Source organism: Accipiter gentilis, chromosome 10, assembly GCF_929443795.1.
Source record: "Accipiter gentilis chromosome 10, bAccGen1.1, whole genome shotgun sequence".
NCBI classification, from domain to species: Eukaryota; Metazoa; Chordata; class Aves; order Accipitriformes; family Accipitridae; genus Astur; species Astur gentilis.
The window spans coordinates 22573750-22596527 of NC_064889.1; the positions used below are offsets into that span (position 1 = coordinate 22573750).

General features: G+C 41.6%; 1 protein-coding gene across 3 annotated transcripts in view; it reads left to right on the forward strand.

Moving 5' to 3' along the window:
* The window catches only part of LRRK1 (leucine rich repeat kinase 1), an 83514-nt gene that overhangs the window by 19655 nt on the left and 41081 nt on the right, over nt 1-22778 (forward strand). For 2 of the 3 annotated variants that reach the window (XM_049811678.1, XM_049811679.1), the window contains 9 exons: nt 3135-3298; nt 4185-4356; nt 6721-6900; nt 7429-7667; nt 15990-16216; nt 16762-16889; nt 17174-17337; nt 18039-18176; nt 21943-22055. In XM_049811678.1, coding sequence (XP_049667635.1) covers nt 3135-3298; nt 4185-4356; nt 6721-6900; nt 7429-7667; nt 15990-16216; nt 16762-16889; nt 17174-17337; nt 18039-18176; nt 21943-22055 — 1525 coding nt within the window. The remainder of the gene's footprint in view (nt 1-3134; nt 3299-4184; nt 4357-6720; nt 6901-7428; nt 7668-15989; nt 16217-16761; nt 16890-17173; nt 17338-18038; nt 18177-21942; nt 22056-22778) is intronic. The other variant, XM_049811681.1, reaches the window with a different exon arrangement.

Genomic DNA, 22778 nt, shown 5'->3' on the forward strand with positions numbered 1-22778 from the left:
GGCTTCTGTGTGTTTTGGAAACTTAGGAATGGATGGTCCACTTGCTCTCATTTAACCTTTGAAAGCTCAAGTTAACTTTGCCAGAATCACGCGAGTACAGCTGTTAGTTGAGGGCAAGCTTTTTTTATCACTCTGTATCTCACCAGTTTTGCTCTTTTGAGGATTGTAATTAGTTCAGTTACAAGGTCTTTTTTTGCTGAAGAACTTTGGCAGCTTTTTTCCTCAGGTCTTAGGCAGGAGGTCAATTCACTCTGTAGAATGCAATCATAGAAAGAAGTTTTGATGACAGTTACTTCAGAAACTTGAGTGATAAGCAGTATTATCTTTCTGCCAAGAATATTTAAATATAAACATATTGGTTTCGAACAGTAGAATTGCCCAGCTTTCTTGCATTTAATGAAGCTTTTATTGACTTCTACTTGATGGATGTTCAAATGTTCAAAACTGGGCAGTTTTGGTTAGATCAATAAAAATTTGCCTAAGACAAGACTAAAATTGAGCTTAAGGACTAAAATTAATATCACGAAGACTCTGATTAAACTGCCAGCTAACTCTGGGAGCATGTAAACTCTGTGAAGCTTGCCATTTGTGACCTTCCTGTTCCTGGAGAGCCGAGGAGTCTACACCTAACTCACATGACCAGACTGTGATGGTTGATGGCCAGCCCATGTTCTCCAAACAGTGGTGATGGTAGCAGTGGTGTAACTCAGCCATTATACTACAAAGAACTTCAGAAATTTTGAGGGGGCCAAAAATATAAGAGGAAGCATGACACATTAGCCAAGTAGTTTAGTGAAGTAGTCTTTTGGTAAAACATAGAAGCGGTCTTGGGATTAGGGTCTAGCTTGCGGAGTTCCTCCTTCCCTCCGTTACAACACTGTGGTCCTTCTTGTGCTCACTGGCTAACTGATTTAGTAGTCCTCTCTACAAGGTGGAGCAGTTCAAATAGGAGAGGTGGAAAATGCTCCTGTAAGAAGAACTCTGGTGCGCAGGATGTGTGAGTGGTTGGCTGGAGACCTCTCTAACAGATGAGGAAGTGACACCAGGATCTCCCAGACCCCAAATGAATCTCTGACCATGAGGTACTTGTACCTGCACCTTCCCTGGCCATGATTTAAAAATAAAGAAAGATGGCCCTGCTTAATTCTTTGGCAGAAAGGATCTGCCTTTACACGTGGAATGGCTGCAGATGTGGGTCTTGAGTGATAGTTCCCAAAATCAGGATTGAGGCTGGAAGGAAGTAAAATTTGTCCCTCCTTTCAGCATTTTTTTTGGAACCAGATTAAAGTTGCTGTGCTCTGTCAGCCCCAATTTGCAGGGCTTCCTGCTCAGCTTTCCAGCTGTTTTGTATCTCAGATGTGAGGTATTTTTTCCTCCAAGGGGAATTCCAGTGCTTCTCTCCAGGTTCAGGATTTCATCACAGGGCACCGAGCGTGGGTAGGCTGCATGTTCCAGTAACTGCAGTGTTTGCTTGGATCTGTACTTCTCAGTTTTACTTAGTCCAGTTCTGAATTGCTTAGATTGGAGAACTATTTTGCTTTAAAGTTCTCTTTTCTATCACCCTTTAAACAGTTACTTGCCTAAGAATCATTTGCATTTCCTACTGTTGGTGTCCATTAAAAAGAGAATTAAATCATATGCAATATTCTTCGAGATTCCTTACAAGTGTGTGGTCTGCTCTAAAAGACTGGACCAAATGCTGCATGAATTTCTTTTCCTGTGTATTCCCTAAAACTCCAGAATTATGAAGGCACTGCACCTATTACCATGAACTCTGAGGTGCTCTTTATTATGCTGTAATTTAACACCACATTCATCTGCCTTGATTTCTACTGCTTCTCCTTCACACGTTCTGCATCATCTGAGAAAGGTTATTGATGTGGGCACATTTTTAATGGCATGATTCTCTGGAGCCATCTCCAATGTCTGAGTGATTTGAGCTTCATTTAAATAATGGATGAGGAGTGTTAGTCAGAATCTACTGGTGACTCAGACTGCATTATTCAAAGATATTTACTGACAGTTATAGATTGGAGCAAATTTACTTCTTTTTCCAGGCTGTGTTAAACTAGGCCCGCATGACATATGTGTCTATTTGAAAAAAATAAATCCTTGTTAACATGTGAAAATCTGTGGGCTTAAGGGCTTTATTTAACCAGTTGCAAATAAGCAATAATAATTAATAAAGTTTTAGCAGGAAAAAGTGAGTATGAAATGGTCCCTTTTCAAGTGAAAAGTTCTTCTTTTCTCTGTCTTGCATCTTGTTCAGGAGTGGACCTGAACATCTTACTCATAATTCAGTGACTTTCCTGCAGCTTTCCCTGTCCTGGTAGTTGCAGGGGTGAGTGGGTGTGAGACTTCATGGCTGCCTCTTTGTTAGCTGCCCACCGGAAGCATCTTCTCTATTGGTTTGCAGCTTTTAATCTTTGACATGTAAAAGCTCTTCTGGCTCCTAACAGCATTTAAAAAAAAAAAGCCTAGCCTAGGAGATTCTCCAGGATTGATCAGGTTGATGCTGGGCATCTCTCATAGTCTCCTTTTACTCTGTTTTCCCAGAGTAAAAATATTTCCAATTTCTTTTCTTTCATGTTCATTGATGTGTATAAAGCTCTGGTTGAAAGTGCTGGAGAAGTACGGTGGGGTTTTATTAGACTGTTGTCTGGAGTTGAAGTGTGACTGAAAAAAGGCTAATAATACCAGAATTGCTTCGGAGGTCCTGCAGACCCCTTGCTTCTTCAGAAGTACTGCAGGTGCCAGTCTCATGTAAGCCCTTCTCTTCCCTGGTTCCTGCAGCAGGAGGTCAAGTGGGGCAGGCTGTTGTACAGCATACGTGTCTGTGTGTATGTGATCTTTCATGCTGTCCTTTGGAAACCACCTCTGGGAGCAATTGGGGAACTCACTGTCCCTTTTAGTTTCATGTCCCTATTGGAAACTACTTTAACATATTATCACTCTCTTTTATCAGGCAACTGAGTGTTCAGGTTTGTCCCTCTTTTTTTAATTGCGTGCAGTAAATATTCCACTAAAAGTAATTCACTCCCTTTTTTTGTTGCCAGGATGCATTGACATTGCAGCTGTGCATGAGTAATAAACAGGTATTTCTTACTGACCCCCCTTTTCTATTTTTACTGCAGGAACTGTGGACATGGGTGGCAAACAGTCCACAGTTGGCGAAGTCTCCATAATTCAGACACCTGTGACAGAAAGCATTCAGGATGCTTACAAAGCTGGAGACACCAGTAAGGCCCAAGAGTTGATTAAATTGTCATGTGAAGAGACTGCACTGCAGGTGGAAAAGGTAGGGTTAGGTTACTACTCTTTCTCAAATTTTATTGGGAAAGAAACCAAAATGCCAAGCTGCTGTCTTCCGTCATTTCTTATGCAGAAAATCCATTCAGTTATATATGTTATGCTGGTGCTGTAGGGTCCCAGACACAGCTGGTTGTGTGGGGCACTTCAAAAACATATGCTGGGGGACAGTATTTGCCCTTGAAAGCACTGATCAGAAATATGAGACAGACCACAAGGAACATTGTATGTAGGAGCAGGAGGCTGTGCAAGTTGGGGTGCTGGTGCTGTGGTCACTAAAACAAGGAAATACATTTTTCTCCATAAAAAGGAAGCAGTTTATAGACTTAGCAAAAAATGTGTTCCCCCATCAGTACAACGATGGTTACTGACCCCCTTGGAAGGTTTTGCTGCTTGTGTTTGGAACTATATCCTCTGTGCCAGCTTCTGCACTGCTCTGCCTTCAGAGCCCTCATTTTGAGCCTGCTCTTTGCAGAGAGCTTATATTAATGTTTTGGGAGAGTACGTGCATGTCACGTCCAGGCATATTGTCCATCTCCAGTATAGGAAGTACTACACCTCATAGCAGCGCTGTGCAAATGCTTTTTCTGTTGGTCCATGAAAAATGGATTTATGCTCACCATTCTGTGCCTTGGGCACTTTTGTGGTAAAGCCATACAAAAAACTGTAAAGCAAAAAATCAACAAATTAATATAAGTAGTATATCGACACCAATTATTAGAATGGCTACTAGTGTTTATGACATTGTCAGTCAACCACAGCAACAGTGAGTATCCATTTGCATGGGCACAAATAAATACATAGCTCTAGAAATGCTCTCTTTCTCTGCCCACTCCCTTTACAGAAAGTTTATGTCATTGTATTTTCTTTACCAGTGTCAGCTTTTAGGTATTGCAGCAGCATATGGAGATCTGCAGGCGGTGAGGTATTTACTGAAGGAAGCATTAGTGGTGTTACCAACAGAACCTAATGATGACAATGCAGCTGTGGTGGCTGCATATTTTGGACATAAGGACGTTGTGAAAGAGCTGCTGGATTCCTTGCATGGTAAGCCTACTGGGTTGCCTCTGCCTTTCCTCAAACTTTTTGGTAGCTGTGTGCTATAGCTTCAAGCAGGCATTTATTTATTTTTTTCACATTCCTTGAAAGAGGAGTGACTTAGTCGTGGGAGGCTGTGCGGAGGGATCTAATCTCTGCTGTGTTTGAAGAAAATTCAACCATGTGGGGAAAAACATATGCATAAAAGTATTCCATGTTTGCACATTGGAAGTGGAGGAAGATGCCATTTAGACAATTCATTCCCATCAGTCCTCACAGCTGGGTAACATCCCAGACCCCACAGAGAAATGAAGGGATTTTCAGGAAACGGCATCATCCCGCTCTGCTGATCGAGCAGACACAGTGGTGATGGGAGTGACAGTGCAGCATGACTGACTGGCAAGTAATAGTTTGGGTGCACAGCTGGCAGCATGCTCTGTGCTCTCTTGTTGGCATTTTGATTTGACTTTCAGGGGAATTCCTTCTTTAGAATCATCATATTTTAATTACATTTATTTTTAAAATTATTTTCTAGCAGAACAGAGACATTTTTAGATGCAGACACAATTCTTAAGGCAGCTGTGGGGGCAGTGTTAAGAGCAGTACTCTGAGTCAGGACCAGGAACTGTGTTTGGGTCCCCTGTTGCTCTCTTAGTGTACTGTGGGCATGGCAGCTGCTTTCCACTGAGACCCTCTATGGATTCAGGGTCTGGTAGTCCTGCATAGCAGCCAGGGTGAATTGCTGTCTTGATCTCAGACACTGCAGTAACCGCAACAGCTAAGCTAGACCTCTGCAATATTTGACCTGAATATAGCTCTAGCTCCTCAATGGAGCTATATACTTGCCAGTGACCTCAATGAGAACGGGAATAACCTTTTGGGAGACCTGCTTGTTTGGAGTTCTTAAACTGTTAGAGCACTAATAAGCAAAAGGAATGTTCCAGTTTGGGGGAATCAATTAAATGTAATATTTCCTTCAGCCAGAAAGGAGGCTGACAATGCTGGGTTTGTAACCTAGTAGCAAAAATTAAATTATATTAATATAATGCTCTCAGTAATGAAAAGTGACTTAAGTAGTTTCTGGAAATTTAGCTCGGTTTAGAACTGACCAAATTCCCTTAAACCCTTGCTTCAGGGGGTCAGGGGAGGTGCTCTATACAAACAGCAGCTTTCAGAAGTTTTTACGCAGGACTTTCCATTTCTTTCCCTGGGAAGTTACACAGAAACCAATCACAGGGCTTAGGAATAAATTGCATGAATTTGCAATTTGGCTAATGCACTGCAGTGATTCCCTCTGGCTCAGTGTGAACTTCTTGTGGCTTACAGCTGAAGTGGAGCCCATTTTTTGCAGCATGAGGGTGAGTGGTTTAGTCAAGTTGTTAAGTATACAAAGAGCGATGTAATTTCCACATGGAGAAACTGCAAAAAAAAAAAGCTGACATGTAAACTTGGACTTGTGGATGTTTCTGTAGGCATTTCAAAGGGAATATGAATTTGTAAAGGGAGGTGATACTGTGAATGAGGGAAGATTTGAGGATTGCTTACTGTTAATAGAAATAATCCTGTCATGGGCATTTAGTTACATGCGCAGAATTATGCACACCTGGAGGAAAGCCTTGATCTACAGGCAAAACATCAATTCAGCAGAAAAAGCAGTTTGGGGATGGCTAAAACATTAGCAAATTCATGCAGAAATCAGAACATGGTATTTTAGTTTTTAGCCTTAAATGACATTTGTCTAACTTTACAATTAATTGGTAGTAAAGAATTCAACCAAAATGAAATATTTCAAGGGGAAATGAAATTTTTGGGGGAGAGTTTAGGTTGCAGTGAAAACAAACTCAAACAATTATTTTGTGTTGTCTGAAACAGTTGGTTTTGTTTTATTCATCCAGTAGCATGAAACGTTAGCTGGTTGTCCCCATTATTTGTATACCCTCTCATGAACTTGGAAGAAGAGGCCTATCTTAGATAACATCTGTTGGATCAGGCCTGTTGTCTCTGCATGCAAAGACAGTCTTGGTCATCCCTTGCCACCTCTGTCTGGGATTAGATGTTTGATTTTTCTGCTGGTAGCCTAGCAGGCATCCTCAGAACCTTCCACTGTTTCTAGCTTATGCATACTTAGATCAGGAGCAGTCAAAAAAGTTCGCTCATTAGTTGGGTAGGTAATGAAGAACAGTTAAGCAAAGCTGAAAACTTTGTGCCTGACCAGCTTAGGGCTCTTCTGTAACACACTCTTGCAGTGCAGCCTGCTCCTTTGTCCTCAGGAGCTTCACCCTATACCCTTTGCATAGCCACTATTTGTGGATGACTCTTGCACATCACAGCCCAGTGGCATCAATGAAGTCAAGTGCCTTATCTTTTCCATAGGTCCTAGTACTTGCCAACAACTCCTGAACTGGATGCTGGCCATAGCCTGCCAGCAGGGACATTTGGACATAGTAAAACTCCTAATTCGTGCATACAGTGCTGACCCAGAGAGCTGTGCAGTCAGGAAGAATGAGTTTCCAGTTCTTATACGGTTGCCCCTCTATGCTGCTATAAAGGCAGGTATGTATTTGCATGCTTCAAAACTTTGCCCCTTTTCTGCAATGTCTTTTAAAGAATGAGCTGAGTTGTTCAGGAAACTATCAGTGTGGACTGACTTGCCTGGAATTGTCCTGGATTTCCAGTGGAATAAATTAAAATAAAATTGGCTCTGAGTCTTTTGACTTAGCCAAATTTAAGTCAGGGCCTTCTTAAGTTAGATTACTGTAAATACTGAGAGGATGAACTTTCCTTTATAAACTCCTAGGGAAAAGACCCTTCCAAAATAGAAACCTTGCAAGTAAAAGCATTATTGTTGTGGACACTCTGGCACACATGCTTGGTTTAGGCTGAATAATTTACACTTCAAAGCACAGCTGTGTGTATAGTTTAATAAGACAGGGAAAAAAGAGAAAAAAGAAAGAGCCTGAGCCAGTGCTTTTACATAGTGTCTTTGCTGTCTCAGTTTGACCAAACTAAATCGTATCACGGGAGGAAACAGTCTTTATACAGTTCAGTTTCCTTTTTGCACACCCCCATGGTTTTTTTCAGAAGTGGTTATTTCCCAGGATTTCTGTTCAGCTCCTTGTTGGTTCATTCACATGAGAAGAAGAGAACAGACAAATCTGCTTTTCTCTAAAGGGAATGAAGATGTAGCCGTGTTTTTATTACGGAATGGAGCTTTCTTTTGTTCCTACATCCTGATGGACAGTCCTGAATCCAGCAAACACCTTCTGAGAAAGTATTTCATTGAGACAAGCCCACTACCAGGCAGCGCTCCAGCAAAAACAGTAAGTAGCCGTTTATCTGTCTGAAGAGACATTCTTTTAAAGGAGCATCATGTTAATAATTGATATATGTCTTCATGTACCATGTGGTTAGTGACGATTCTTCTCAACTAAGAGCCTTGTGGTTTGCTACCCATTTAGAAAACAAACTGTGAAAGTGGCTTTCATACCACTTCTGAATTGCAAGGTGTAAAACATTGGGCCTTTAAATGACATCATTGTGCAAGACGCTGTGAGCACCAGCTTCAGCTTGGCAATTTTAACATCAGTGAGTGAACCAGGCATATGCTGTGGAAAGGAAACATTGACTTTCTGCTCAAAGTCTTCCAGAGAAATAAACACTACCACAGGCTTCCTCTTTGACCCCAGGATAATCACTTCATTTAGATTTCTATTGTGCATTCTGGTTGCAAGGTAATGCCACAAGCTCTGTGCTGTCCTGGAGTGTTAGCAAGCGCAGAGCTGGGCATAAACCCTTCTCTTCCCCTGCATCTGATAGCTCAGATGCAGCATGTACAAATGGGCTCATGTCGCTTTTTGTTAACAAGGAGCATGAGTAGAGCAAGCTCACATCTGCTGAAAATAATCTTACCCACTTAAGATCCTCATTAGTAAAAGATGGCTGGTAGCCTTTACTGTCACTTGCTCAGGACAGATCTGGCTTTTTGGAGCAGCATGGAGAGTATGATGTGTGATCAGATCATATTAATTGAGCTGTGCTTCTCCCACAGAAATGGTTTTTGATGGGACGCAGGGGCCAACAAAAAGCAATTGAAGCCTTTTTTTACGTTGGAAAGACCTTTGTTTGCTACTTAGCCACTTACAATCTTTTGACAATTTTGGTAATTCATTTGTGTCTTTATTTCTTCCACTGTAAAATGGGGAGATTTAAACTCCTCACATCTCAGAGCCATTGGAGGGTTTAATACATGGTGATGATGCTTTGAGATCTACAAATGAGTGGCATTGTTTTCATGCAGGGTATTATTACATTTCATGATTATAACATGTCTTTGTATAACTAGGCTATATTCTTCGTTCTTTTAATCTTTATTATCCAAGTCTCCTTTATGCAGAACTGAAAAATGTCTCACAGCACACACTGTTACTGCTTTATAGGGAAGCGTGTAGTATTTTGTATTATTTCTACTGTTATCCAGCAATTTAGTTATCAGGCATTTTTCATTTTTCCCCTCAGTATGTAGATTAACTGACACTGAGTAGGAGCATTAGAGCCCTGCGCTTTCAATAGTTACAGTTTTCATCAGGTCATAAAAATTTTGCAGTGAAAAATTGAGGGAAATTTTTCAATCAAGGCTCTGTCTGCGTGAATCCTGTTGCCAGTTGAGTATCTGTTTGCTCAGCTCGTAATATTCTGGGATGTTGATTCTGCTTTGGTGTTAAGTAAAAATAAGCAGAGAGGTTTTCATAGTTTTACGAACTTCTCCATTCTCTCTTTTCCTGCCAAACCCCTGTCTCTGGATTCGCAATGATACGGTGAATGTAAAGGACTACAGTCCACATATGTGAGCTTGACTTCATTAGGTTCAATCAGCAGATTTAGAGCCCTCCCTGTGGGATTCTTAGTTTTGTTGACAGGTAAACAAAAGGAGGCTAAACCATAGATGTTTCTGGATAAGTGTTGATAAAACTACTTGCCTTTTAAGAAGAAAAAAAGTCCAACTAACTCGATAATTCAGCTTGAATAAACTTGGAATAAATCTTTGAATCACAGGGAAGAGGTCTGTTTTCCATGTGAACTTGCTGGCAATATTTAACTTAGCTGCTGTAAAAATGACTCAGCTTTGCTGTTGTCACACCCTGAGCGAAGAAGAGAGCAGTCTTAAAACATCAGCTAATTGCCAGAAGGGCCTGGTTTAAAAAAAAGAAAAAGAAAAAACAAAAAAAACAGACCCAGAAACTCAACCTTGATTCTTCTAGTAGCTAGTTTATTTTTGTTTGCTTATTTAATGCTTTCTCTTTGAATTCATTTTGGCAGACTGGGCCAAATTCAGGAAAGTTTGTCCTAGTTTGTCTGCAGAGCTCAGGATTCTGGGAGGTGACAGTCACACACCCTGATAGTGGTTTAAAACACTACTTCATGGCAGCTGCAAATAAGCTGCCTCAGTGCTTTCTTGATATCTCATAAGGTTCATGAATGTAAGTCTTCTTGTGTAAGTGCTCTGGTGCATTTTGCACTGGGATGAAGCAAAAAAGGATTGTGCAGAGACTGTGATGTGTATGGCAGCCAGCTGGATGTCAAAAAGTCTCTCCTCTTGGACAGGGCAGACTGAGCACCAATCATTTCAGAATGAGCCCAGAACTTCAAAAGGGTTTGTCCCATCTGTGCTATCTCTGAGTGAAAACACTGCACATTTGACCTCCAGTTGATTTCACAGTGGTGAATACTACCAGCTGTGCATAAAATGTAGTTGGAGAGCTCGGTTTAGCTGCCACACCTTTCAGGCAGCCATTGCACTGTGCAGTGCTGCCCTTTCTGAGACAAGAGGAGTTACATCTCATTTTTCTAATATCTGTTTCTCCTTTTTTGTTTGGGGTTTTTTTTTCCTGGCATAAATTTATCCCCACAGCAAACCACAGTCTTGCTAAAGAGAGGAAGTGCTCCATTTTTAAAAGAACAGGTACCAAATGCCAAAAAGATACCCTGCAGTAAAGTGGCTGGGCACAGATTTCAGACTTTGATAGCTCTAGTCAGCATGGAGATAAATGTAACCTCCCAGTGTGTGCAATGTGAGTTGTATTTATTTTTCCCATTACAGACCAGAAAAGAGCTTAAACTGCTGCATTTTCCCTTGGGAATATTTTGCCAAGAATTTTATACACAAGCATGCAAATGTACATGTATGTGTGTGATCTTCTTCTGATTTCTTTATCCATTGCCTGGCTAATTGCAGTTACATCACCATGGGTAAAGAAATCTGCAGCAGTTCCACTCAAGATTCACAGCAGCATTTTTGGTGGAGGAATAGATCACTGTCCTCAGAATATCCTGTCTACAGCAAGAGCAAAGTTCTGTTAGGGCATGTCACATCATTTAGGAGAAATGCACAACAGCCTTTTTTAATCACCTTACCAAATGGTCTCAAATCTAAGTAAATTTTTTTTGCATTTATAGTTCATCGTTTGCCCAAGAGCAGCGGGGTTTCTTGCTTCTGCACAGTTTCCAGTCCCATGTCTTCCTTAGTGCATCCCCTGACATCACTGCAGTAGATTTCCATTTAGTTTTCAGGACTCATACTGAGCAATTCTTTCCTTTGCAGGAGAGGGGAGCCTACAGTAAGCTGCCCAGAGTCAGGCTGTGCCCAGGAGGTAACAGCCTCTGAACACCATCCCTCTCATTTGAGCACAGAGCTCACCAGCAGGTGTCAAATGGAGAAGGGTTGAGCTGATCACTGGCTCTGCAAGTTCAGCATCACAGACGTTTGGCATCAAAGAAACAGGCTTTTCTGGGAAGATAGTGGAGATGATTAAGTATGACTTGGGGAGGAAATCCCCTCTCTTTGTGCCATTGCTGTCAGGCTTTCTTTCACTTAATTACATTTTCACTGCAGAGTGCTGAGCCAAGTAAATCCTTAAGGAAACTACACTGACATCAGGTTACTAGTACCAAGATGAATTTGGTCGACTGTCCCTAAGTCAGATGAAGGGACTTGGCTTATCCTCCAGTTTGCAGCACTCAGGTAGAAGAGACACTGTCAGTCCTGGGCTCTGGATGAGGAGGAAGACTGAGTGCAAGGAGATTCAAAAAGCTTCCTAGCAGATGGGGACACCTACCCTGCAGCATTAACAGCAGGTTTTGGATTTCACAATCTGGTCTGTGGTTTTAGAAGTCGCTATCTGAATTCTGCAGGTATCTTCCTATCACATTAAATCCCTGAGGCCATGGCTCTGCATTTTTGAGGTAAATGATACACAGCAATCTAAATGCAAAACAGAGATGAATATCAGTCTGAAATGAGAAGCAGCAGAGATGCATGGTCCTGCTTGCACCCACTAAAAGCAGGCTGTAGTTTTTATTATTACTGCATTGGTTGGTGTACTTAAGGACAATTACTTTTTTTGTACTGGAATAAGAGCCTGGGCCCACTGTAAAGAGCATCATCTTGAAATAGAGCAGGAACTGAGAGAGGGGATAAGCACCATCAGTTCTTTTTTCTGATTTTTTTTTTATTGCATCTTTGTTGGGAGCAATTTAATTAAGCAGGAAGAGAAAAGAGGGAGTTGGAGTCTGTAGTGCATTTTTACTTGCGGCTCCCTTGAGTGAAGGGGAAATGTTAATGTCCCATTATATGGACTGGCAAACAGAGTCTGGGTAGCCTGAGACAGTGACTGGTGTCACACAAGAAATCTGGGGCTCTGGAGTCTGAATTCAGGATCTCAACCACAAAAGCCTGCTTTCTTCTGTGAGGAGGAAACCAAATGAGCAAGCCAGCTCTCCAGGCCTTTGTTCCCATCACTGCCAGGATTTCAAAGCCCTATATGGGTTATATGCATCCTTATGTGACTGCAGGACCTGTGGATATCCTTTTGCATGGAATATTTGCCCACGTTTTTGGCTGTAATTCTCAATTTTCTTGCTTCTGTTTGTTTAGGTAAAATATGTGAATAGTTCAGGGGGTTGGATACTCTAGTCATGGATGCTTATCTTAAGAAAGCTGCTTCAGAGCATCCCACTTTAGATCAGATGCTAAAAGATGTTTAAAAAAAAGCCAGGAAAATTTTCCTTCCATTTTCTTTTTGGGGCATGGTGCAGATCCTATGCATCCACAGCCATTGTGGCGATAACATTGCCAAAGGAGAAAGTGCCAGGATACTACCACTTCCATATCAGTGTACTGTTCAAAGTTGTCCTGAACTTCCAGGGTAAACCTCCTCTGGACGGCATCTTTGTTATGTGTCCTGCCCAAAGCAGTGCTAGTCTTTGTGCTAGTCTTTGGTACGGGATAATAATTAACAGCATGCAATATCAGTGCTGAGACCACCTTTGAATGCAATTCCCCTGTTTTCCTTGTTGCAGGGTGAAAAGTAGCTTTAGTCTCGCAGCCACATCTTCATCACAGATTCATCTACCACCTTGCTCCAGCAGCATGGGGTCAGTAAAAGGCAGCTTCAGCCACTGCCTGAAATCTCCGTGAAGAGCGTTGGCAGACATCAAGCTGTAAATGGAAACAGAGGAAAGAGCATGGCTGATCTCCATGGCTTCATTTTTGAGGTTTAGACTCCTTCTGAGCAAGGCCTTTGTGGTGGTTACAGGAGATAATTGATGGGTCTGATAGACAGACTGAGATGGATCTACCTTTCTGTAACCCTCAGTGCTGTGTTAGCAGTTCCATTCCCTGTGTTAGCAGTTCATACCCCATGTCTTGACGATACAGGTAAGCAGGAAGCCCCTTTCTTACTAGCAGTTATTTTTTAAGATCATAGACATGTTGTCTGGAATTGCTGCCTAAAAGTCTGGATTTCCCTTATTCATTCTGGTTTAACCCCTCCACCCCCATTTTGGCTGAGTCTCAGCATAGCTTTTGAAAAAATTTGGCATTCCTGGAAAGAAAGGATCAGGAGGAGTATGCATTGTGAGCCAAGGTTAGTTGTTAAAATGGCTAATTCCTTGTTAAATGTTTCTCACATATCTAGGCAGACTGTGCTTGTATTATAGTTTCTGCAGCTGAATCTTTGTCACATCTTTCTCTTCTAGCCTGAAGAGGCCATTCCTATTAAAAAATCTACATGAAGCATGTGTAGTTGGGGATCAGGCCTTTTCTTAACTCTTTACTAAACCAAGGGGTTTGTGGTATTTGATTTTGCTAATGCAGAGCATGTGATTTTATCCAGCACTTTTAGATAGGAGGGTGATGGGTTTTTCTGTATAAGCAGAAGTCATGGTATATATTTAATTGTCCTGGCATAAAAAGGCTTTTGCTGGCATCACTATAAACCACAATATGGTATAAACAACATCAGTAAGTGAACTTCATTGCTGATTAAGCTGTATTTCTATCAGGGACAAATTTAGCTTATCCAGGATGGAGCTACAGTGATGCTGCCCTCCTCCTCTCCCCAGCCATGTGCTCCTCCCCCCTCTTGCCTCAGTACCATTCTAAGTCGTTTTTTGGTGACCTCGGCTGGTCGCTAAACCAGCTGAAAATTTTCTCTCTGAAATAAAGAGTAATAATATTGTAAGACAGGATACTGCCCTGAATGTGCATGTAAATAGCCAGACAGATATCAATACTACTTGAGGATTTTTTTTGTAGTGTAGAGCTGTTTTCCTGCATTACCTGGATCTAGGGATCTGGCTCCTGTTATGAGCTCTTGGGGCAACTCAAGGAACAAGAAAAAAATACTCAAGTGTCTCAGCACAAATGTGCTCTTCCCCAGTGAGGTTTCCTCACTCTGGGAAGATCTTCCAGTCCCTTAGCATCAGTACCACATCCCTCTCCTGAAGTGTGGGGTGGCTAGGGATGGAAAAGGGAATCTGACCTGTGTGTTTATGTTTAGTGCCAGTGTGAAAGCTTTGCAGTGTAACTCCCATTAGGTACTGTATATTTTGCAGTAGCAGTGGATACTCGGCTTAATTTGACTTCTTGTTGCTAGTGGCTTGCTGTGTTTTTTATGGATGCCTTGTGGCATGGTGGTGAATGTAGCTTTACACAAACAGCTTGTGATCTCTGCCTTGATTTCCCCAGTGATACAACGGGCATAGTATTTCCATTTATATTTGCAGGGCTGTCCTGAGGCTTCACTAGTGAGCATTTGAAAAGCACTAAGTCTACAATAAGTACTACTACTGTCAATTTCTAAAAACTGCAACTGTTTGTACTTACCCTTTATTGCATTCTCCTAGACATTTGAACTGTGTGGTCATCATTAGTTGGAGTTCTGAGTCTCAAATAAGCATTTGAGATAGACCTTTGTTTCCCTTTTCTTTCTATCCCTTCCCAAAATATATTCCTTTTAGTTTTAAATTTGGGGTTAAAAATCTTAAGTGCTAAATACTGGGAATTGGAAAGCAATTAAATTTGCTGTTGGGTCCTTGCTGCCTCCTGGCGGAGAATTAATGATCACTTCATTGAGGGTCTCTGGGATAAGTTATGTCAAAACCACTAAGCTTATGAAAACGTTTTGAGACTAACATTTTAAACGTGTATTTTGGAATATAAATCTCATTGGAACACAATGAGATGATCTTGAAAATGAAGCCTGGGGTTGTTTACTTGCATTGATGACCATTATGTGTTCATGTTTTCTTCTGTCCAAGCTGGAGCCTGAAATAAGTAGTTATGCCTTTGACAACAGCTTCTATTTTATTTTTTTCCAAAGAGGATAAAACAACTTCCTCGTGTTACTGTCAAAAGCAACAGAACATTATCTAGAAAGGAGGCAACTGTGAAGATCATGTCTCTTGGAATCTAAACTATCTTCCTAAATGATACTGAGCAAATTTCTAGTGTTTAGAAATGCTTTACAAGAGGGTGTTTGCCTTTCCTTGCCTTTCACAGATGTGCCTTTGCAAAACCTAAACCTTCCCCAGAATGGTTTGGCTGCTTGTTGTTGGAAGGTTTTTAAGATGGAGGAGCAGTGCCTGGGCATATATTAATTATTCCAGCAACAGGTCTCCTCCTAAGAAGTCATTACCACACTCAGCAGATCTGTCCCTGTCCTCTCTACAGATGCACAAGCAATGATCCGTAAGCACTTCAGGGGCTGACTGCTCCACAGGGGTTCCACTGGACCTGCTTGGCCTCTTGGTGTTCAGAGTCCCCTGGAGCTCTGAGCAGCAATGCAGACCATGTCCAAGAGACAGAGTGGGGTTCGGTCTGCAGAGTCTGGATTTAAGATGGTTTCCATGATCTGTCCATATCATGCTGCTGGTGTAGGGTGTGAATGCGTCTTGCGGGACAGGGAGCCCAGCCCCATGGAAGCTCACTCTACATTGTTGGATGAACAAACCACTATAGTCTGTCCAGCTCTTGGATGAGAATGCTGGTTTCAGGCAAGGGCAGCTCACCCTTTGTGGGGCACACTAGAGTTGCTGTATGGACTGGTGAAGAAGTCCAGGTCCCCTGCTTGTGCTTGCTCATGGTCTTTGGAGTGATATCATGGAGCAGCTATATGGTGGGGCCTGCTGATAGCCAGGCATGATTTCATCTCTGAGTCAGTTTAATTCCTAGAAGCAGATTGGAAAGTGAGCAAAATGTTCATAGTCTGTGCTCTGATCTGCCAGATTCCCAGTGGTGTAACACAAGCTGAGAGCAATTGGGATTTTACTAACGTGGTTTTCTCTTCTTTCTCTGACATATGCAGGCTTTGTGTGTGAACTGGTCAAACCTCAAACTGCCCTGGGTCGATCTGGACTGGCTGATAGATATCTCCTGTCAGATAACTGAGCTTGATCTCTCTGCCAACTGCCTGGTCTCCCTTCCATCTGTGATCCCATGGGGCCTGATAAACCTCAGGAAGCTCAGCCTGGCTGACAATCAGCTAACAGAGTTACCCAGCGTACAGTCATCTGATGAAATTATATGTACAAGGTGTGTGCGCTAGATGCCTACAGCAAACTGAACCCATACGGAGAGCAGGTGCAAATGAGTCAGTTGTGCTTGTGTGAAACTGCATAAGTGAAGAGCATATGCAGGAGCTTCTTGGTTTATTTTCTGTCCTGCTGCAAGGTTTAACTTAAGATTGCCCTTTTGCATTCTCGGTGTTTCCAAGTTAATTGTCAGGACAATTACAAGGACTGTATTGTCCTGACAATATTCCTCTATTGTCTCATGTTGCTTCTGCTTTTCTCCAGTTCTAGTGAGCCCCACTCCTCTAAGTCTAAGCCCTGAGCTGACTCAGATTGACATTTGCTGGCTGGTATCACTAATTTGATCTGCTGTCTATCCAGAGTATTTCTAACTGTTCCCTGGAAGGGTTAATTTTCTAAATAGGTTTTTTTTGCTTTGCCTTGTGAGAGCACATTCCAGCTGCTTTCATTCAGATCTAAAGTTGTGCTGGTAAAGATGTCTATGGCAATAGGAGTCTTTGCTAGGATTTTACTGATGCCTGATTGAGTATCTTCTGTACTTAACAGGTTACTCGAGGTTGATGTATCCAACAACAGGCTCTCTACTCTCCCTTCTGGATTCTTACATCTTAAAAACCTTAAAAAACTCATTGCTTCCAAAAACTATATGGAGAAGTTATTTGACGAGGAAAACAGTACGTACAGTCCAGTGTTGTGTTGTGCTTACATTTCAAGGCCTGATTGATCTGTAAAGGAGAGCCCCAAACTGTTACAATAATTACTGTTATAATACTTAAAGACAGTATTAGCTAGAGATGCTTAGCCTCTCTTAATCCTTTGTCCAAAGTACATGAAAAGGCCTAGTTGTTTTTTAGCACTCATGAAATCCTTTGGCTCTTATCTAGCAAGTATGCAGCATCTTGCTGGATCAGACTGCTATGATGCTTACACCAAGTCTGCAATATTTCATGTTTTCTAGCAACTAATTGGATTGGTTTAAGGAAGCTGCAGGAGTTTGACATCTCTGACAACAGGTTGGTGGAACTTCCAACGGTTTTTCTGTACTGCTTCAAGTCCCTAAACATACTGAATGTTTCCAGAAATCAGCTGAAAGTGTTTCCAGATCCCTGGGCCTGCCCCTTGGTAAGTTGAACTACTCTGACAGAATCAGAGACTGAAAAAGCTGTTGAAACAATGCAAAAAAGATACTGTGATGCTTAAAAAGCTGTCAGACATCTTAGACTAAAAGGCTATTCTGTTTCTGTAGGAGTGCCCCTGCTTGATTTGGTTTATGGGTCTCGGATTAAGTCTTTCTGAGGTTCTACCCTGTTCTCACCATGTTGATGGCATTGGTGGAAAACTTCTAGAAACATGTCTTATATGGATGTATTCATTTTCTCTATCGGTCATATGAACAGAAGTACTGTTAGGATAATTTTACAGAACAGCCTTCATTCAAAGTTAACTTGCCCAAACCCATGGCTAACTAGGGCATCTATATCCACCCATCACTGTGAATTTATTCCTCATTATTACAGGGATAGCAGGAGAACAGTATACTTTGAAGAAGTGTTTGTTTATTGTTGAAAAGCAAATGGGGATAATTTTAAAAATCAATTTTGAAATCCTTTTTGCACACCAAAGAATTTGCCTGTCAATTAAGTGAGTGCATCTCCTTGGCAAATCCTATGTACCTGCGTGCACAATAATTTATCTAGATGAAAAAATTTAAAGAGACCACCTAGAATGAATTTATTAATGCCTTAAACGTGTCCACTGATCTAATTCATTTTTTAAAGAGATGATTACTACTCTGTAGGTGTTTTTTCTTTTATGTTTTCCAGAAATGTTGTAAAGCATCTAGAAACTCACTGGAATTCCTACCAGATGCGTTGACTATTTTCTGGAAAAATCACCTCAGAGAAGTGGATTTTTCTGAGAACTCACTAAAAGAAGTTCCACCGGGCCTCTTCCAGCTTGAAGTAAGTGCCATTTCTTCCTACTTCACAGTACTTCTCTTAATACCTACTCAGACCTTGAAGTCATAGCAGTGTCTGCCTGGTTAAGGTAGGAGACTACCTGCTGTTTTGAGTTGATGGACACAGCAATGCACAGAGCCTCTGAGCAGCCCGTAACCCCCTGAATGACTACATTCAGGCCCTTGTCCAGTGTGATATGGTATCTGTTTTTTGACACAGGTCTTCTGAGAGCTCTTTGGATGTCTGTGGTTTTCAGATTTTGGGAGCGCAGTTTGGAAGACAACCACTGCATTGTAGCTGCAAGCTCCAAGCATTGAAATACAGGCGTACTCAAGTGTGCTCACAAATGGTTGTGTTTCTTCTTCATCTGGTACACCAGTGCTGTATAATTAAGTATTAGTCTTTCTGTGCTGAAAATAGCATGTTTGAATGCCCTACACAATGCTAGTTGGCATCTCTTGTAGATTGTAGATTAAACAATTCTTGCCAGTGGACATCGGAGTTCCATAGTTTTACTTCAAAATTCTTCAGAATTTGTGGCTTCACATGGTTTTGACATGAAACCAAGCAGAACTTGGGGGTTTCCTCCAAGCTTCCCTTCCAGATTGTGAAACTCAGGGTCATAGAGGTAGAAACAGAGGTAAATCTTTGTGCAAAAGTTTCATGATTTTCAGGGCTGGCCTCTGCCGGAAGGATGCAGAAGTGATGGTTCATATCCACATCCAGTTTCAATCTCAGGAGTCTGCTGCAAAAGTGCCTCTTGCTCTTGCATAGAAGAAGAGTGCTGATTGTCGTTTGCTCCCTCAGTAGTTTTTAAAATGATCCGTGCAGATTTGGCTTTGCTTTCTGGTAACCATTTGTTTTCAGTTGGCATTTTTCCTGAAATAGAATGAATCCTATGGACTATTGTCTCTGAAACTTTTTCTTTTCTGAATGCATTAAAAATAAGCCCCGTGGGTGGGAGCTACCATGACAAATATTAAACACTAGATGGTGCTTCGAGGGCACATTTCTTTGGATGCTGCTGCTCAGAGGCTGCAGAGGGATGTGAAAGCACCAGTACAGGGCGTCAGAGAAGACCTCAGTGCAATCTTTGCTGATGGTCCGTCTTCAAAGTTAGTGAGATTTGGCTGCCTTAAATAGTGCCGCTTCTTATCCATATCTCTTCAGCCTTATCTTCATAAAAGAAATAAATAGGTATTTTCAGTCCCCCAAGGGCTAGAGTGTGGTGAACAAATAGAAGGTGAAAGCTCATGCATAGATCAGTTCTGGCTTGGGCTACTCCTTGGTTGTAGAGTTTGTGTTGGTGAATAGGGCTGCACTCACACTCCAGCCCTCTCCAGAAGTAGATGTGGGAAGGGGGAGAAATGAGCAGTAACGTGTTCCTACATATAACATAGCAGACACTATACATTCCTACATTATTATGTAGGAACAGCAGTGAACTGTCTTCTCCCTGGGAAAAGCTGAAAGCAGAGGAGGCCGTTGACTTGAAAGCATGTCTCTGACCTAGGCTGGTGAGACAGGTAGTTTATCACTGGCCTTTGCTTGGTTTGTGGAGGGTTCTTAGGACTAGGACCAGCTCACAGTCGCTAATATGATGTATATACTAGAAGTGTGGTGTTAAGAGAAGCTGAGGACTTCTCAGCTTTCTTGCCTGTTGCCTTCTAAAGGAACCAACTGTACATGCTCCAAGCCATATCTTGGTTCTCTAGACTAGTTTGCTTCTCTTGAAGAGACCTGACCCTCTCTGGGTGGAATTATTCAGGTAAGGCTCTGGTCAGCTTTTCCACATCACAAGCTGACCGAGGCAGCCTAATCTGGATGCTACAGTTCCTTCCCTCTGGTATAATCTAACACATCAGAACCCTTTTTGCATGCTGCGGCTGTAGATTTGAAGGAAATTGTCTGCTGCTGCCGTTGTCTCGCTTTTGGAGGCACCCATTCTCTTCCTGAATGGCAGCAAAAATAGAGAAGTTAGAGATGAGAGAGAAGAGGCAATTGCAAAACAAGGACTAGTGATCTCCAGAATTGGTCATGAAGAGCCACAGCTAGCTGAAAGTCACTAATTTTTCCCCTGTGGAGCAGGCACATAAGCATTGCATATAATCTCACCAGGCTCTCGGATGTCCTGGAGAGTGGCCTTTGTCAGCATTTGTGGGGGACTTGTAACGTGGATACAGTTGACTGAAAATGAAGCACCCCAGCTAGACCACACAGAACAAAGTTTGTGCTAATCCTGGAACGTGTAGCCTCCCATTTCTCCCGCCCCCTGCTCAGGGATATTTCGGGGGAGGAGTTTGATGCATTGTCATTGAACAGCCCCATGCTGATACTTGGAGAGAGCTTGACACTAGGCGCCAAGTGAGGACTGGGTCTTCCTTCCAACAGGAGGTTCGAGCCAGTGGAAGACTATGATGATAAAAGCATTGACTGTCAAGACTCAAGTGGCAGTGAGGGTTTTATAGTTTGCACGGTTTTCTAACCCTTTCCTGTAGTGGTTAACTCTGCACATCTGCAGTTTTGTATTGTACTTTGCCTTCCCCAAATCCCACCAAGGCCCAGTGCTGCCCCTCTCTTATCACTAGAGGGAGCGTTCTGCATGACAATTGCTATTCCATCAACTGCCGGTTGTCCATTGCTTATGTCACATAGATACCTCATATTTTTCCAATCTGAGAAAAGGGGAGGAAGGCCAACAGACTGGCTTCGTGCGACATTGTTAATCTTGCTTGATGAGAAGGGGCATAAACCTTTTATATATGTAGAGCACATAAAACATTTAACACACTTGAAGCTGAGGTCTCTGCTGGTAAAACGTGATTTCCATGGGGTATAATTCATTAATACTGCTGTACTTGTGGCATGAGATAATGCAGCTGTCATTCTGCTTATCTCAGTTTTCATAGGGGGGACTTGCAGAATAAACCTGGTTGGAAACTCTACACGGAAGACTGTTTTTCAGTGGAAAATTGTTTTTTCAACCAAATGAAAATGATCATTTGAGCCTCGGCATTATTTTTAAGGGCAGGTGGAAGGGCATAAACTTTACAAATCTGAATGGGAACTGCATTTTTTTCTCTTATATTTCAGTTAATTTTAAAGGAGAGCTGTGTTTAACCTTATTCGTGGTATTTGCAGCTGAGTCCTATCTGTATGGTGTTAACTGTATGGTGTTAACCAGCTTCACTTCTTGTTTTTAAAATTTCTGTCTCTGGTGTGAGGAAAAAAAAAGTAAATAGGTAACTTGTATAATTCTTGGAAAATTAATAAAAATCCTTTCCATTTTAATAGACATGTAATCACAAAGCAATTAGATTTTTCCTTGTGGGAAATAGTTCACATTTTGCACGTTGATTTTATGCATGCAAAACAGGTGTAAACCCACTCTGACACTAGCTTGCACACACATATAAGACTTCTCATCCGAATGTGGCATACTGTGTAGGTAAATCATTGTGTTCTTTTCCATTTGGAAAGGTTTCCTCACTAAAAGTAAAATGTCTTTTTATATGGGTTGTTTCCAGTTGCATCTGTCAGCAAGTAGACTAATAATCTCCCAGAATTATTAGTGGTGTTGCTTCGTGCAGAAAATATACTTGCTGGAGACAAGAAGGAAATGTTTGCATGCTAGGCAGCACGGACAGGGTGTTCTGATGAATAAGATGTACTTTCTTCATGTTTCTGTTATTTAATAGCTATGCTAAAAAACCTCTTTCAGTGTGTTTGATGGACTCTGTATTCTAACTCTAGGCTATTCCTCTTTTAGGCTTTGGTGTCCCTGAAGCTGCTGGGAAATCAGTTAGTTACGTTGCCTTCACAAGATAAGTGGAATTGCAAACAACTTAAATCACTGGATCTTTCAAAAAACCAACTTGGGAAGTAAGTATTTCTTTCAAATTTTGTCTGAGAAAACAAAAGCTGAAGAAATAATAGCAAACCTGATCCCTCGTGTAATACAAAGGGTGTCAGCAGTGAATTAATTACCTGCATAGAAGGCATTGATATCCACATACCATGTCTCTAAGTATATTGTGTGTCTGTGACAGTGATTAATTATCCTTTACTGATTCTTTGGGCATTTAGCACACTATATCATTTATTAAGTGGATAGATTACTGATAATGGCAGTTTAATTTCAGAGCGTGTAGAAATTTCTTTAACCCAGTGTGTGGTTCATCACTACAAATACTGGTTTGTGGGGAGCATATCTTAACCGTAAGCCATCTGGCTGGACTGCAGTTTGTAGTTGGTGTGGGAGTATTGTTTTGGTAAAAATGAAAAAACTGTGTGTTTTAAATGGAAGTGTAACCAGCTGCAAGTTCATAGAGAAGGCTGATGTTAATAAGGTCATCCAATAAAAGAGTGATGTTCTTCTATTTAGAAATTACAATAGGGATGTTTAACAGAGAAAGTTAAAGGTCTCTTATCTTCTCCAGAACTGCACTGAGTTGTGTCACATTTGTATCTTCTCACTTGGGTGCCTGTCCAGCAAATATTCTGGAGTCCTTATGAGTTGCTGTGTCAGTTGCAAAAGACAATTTGACTGGATTTTTGAATGTTTCAGTGCCTTTCCAGAGTCATGTTGTTGGGTCATCTTGTCAG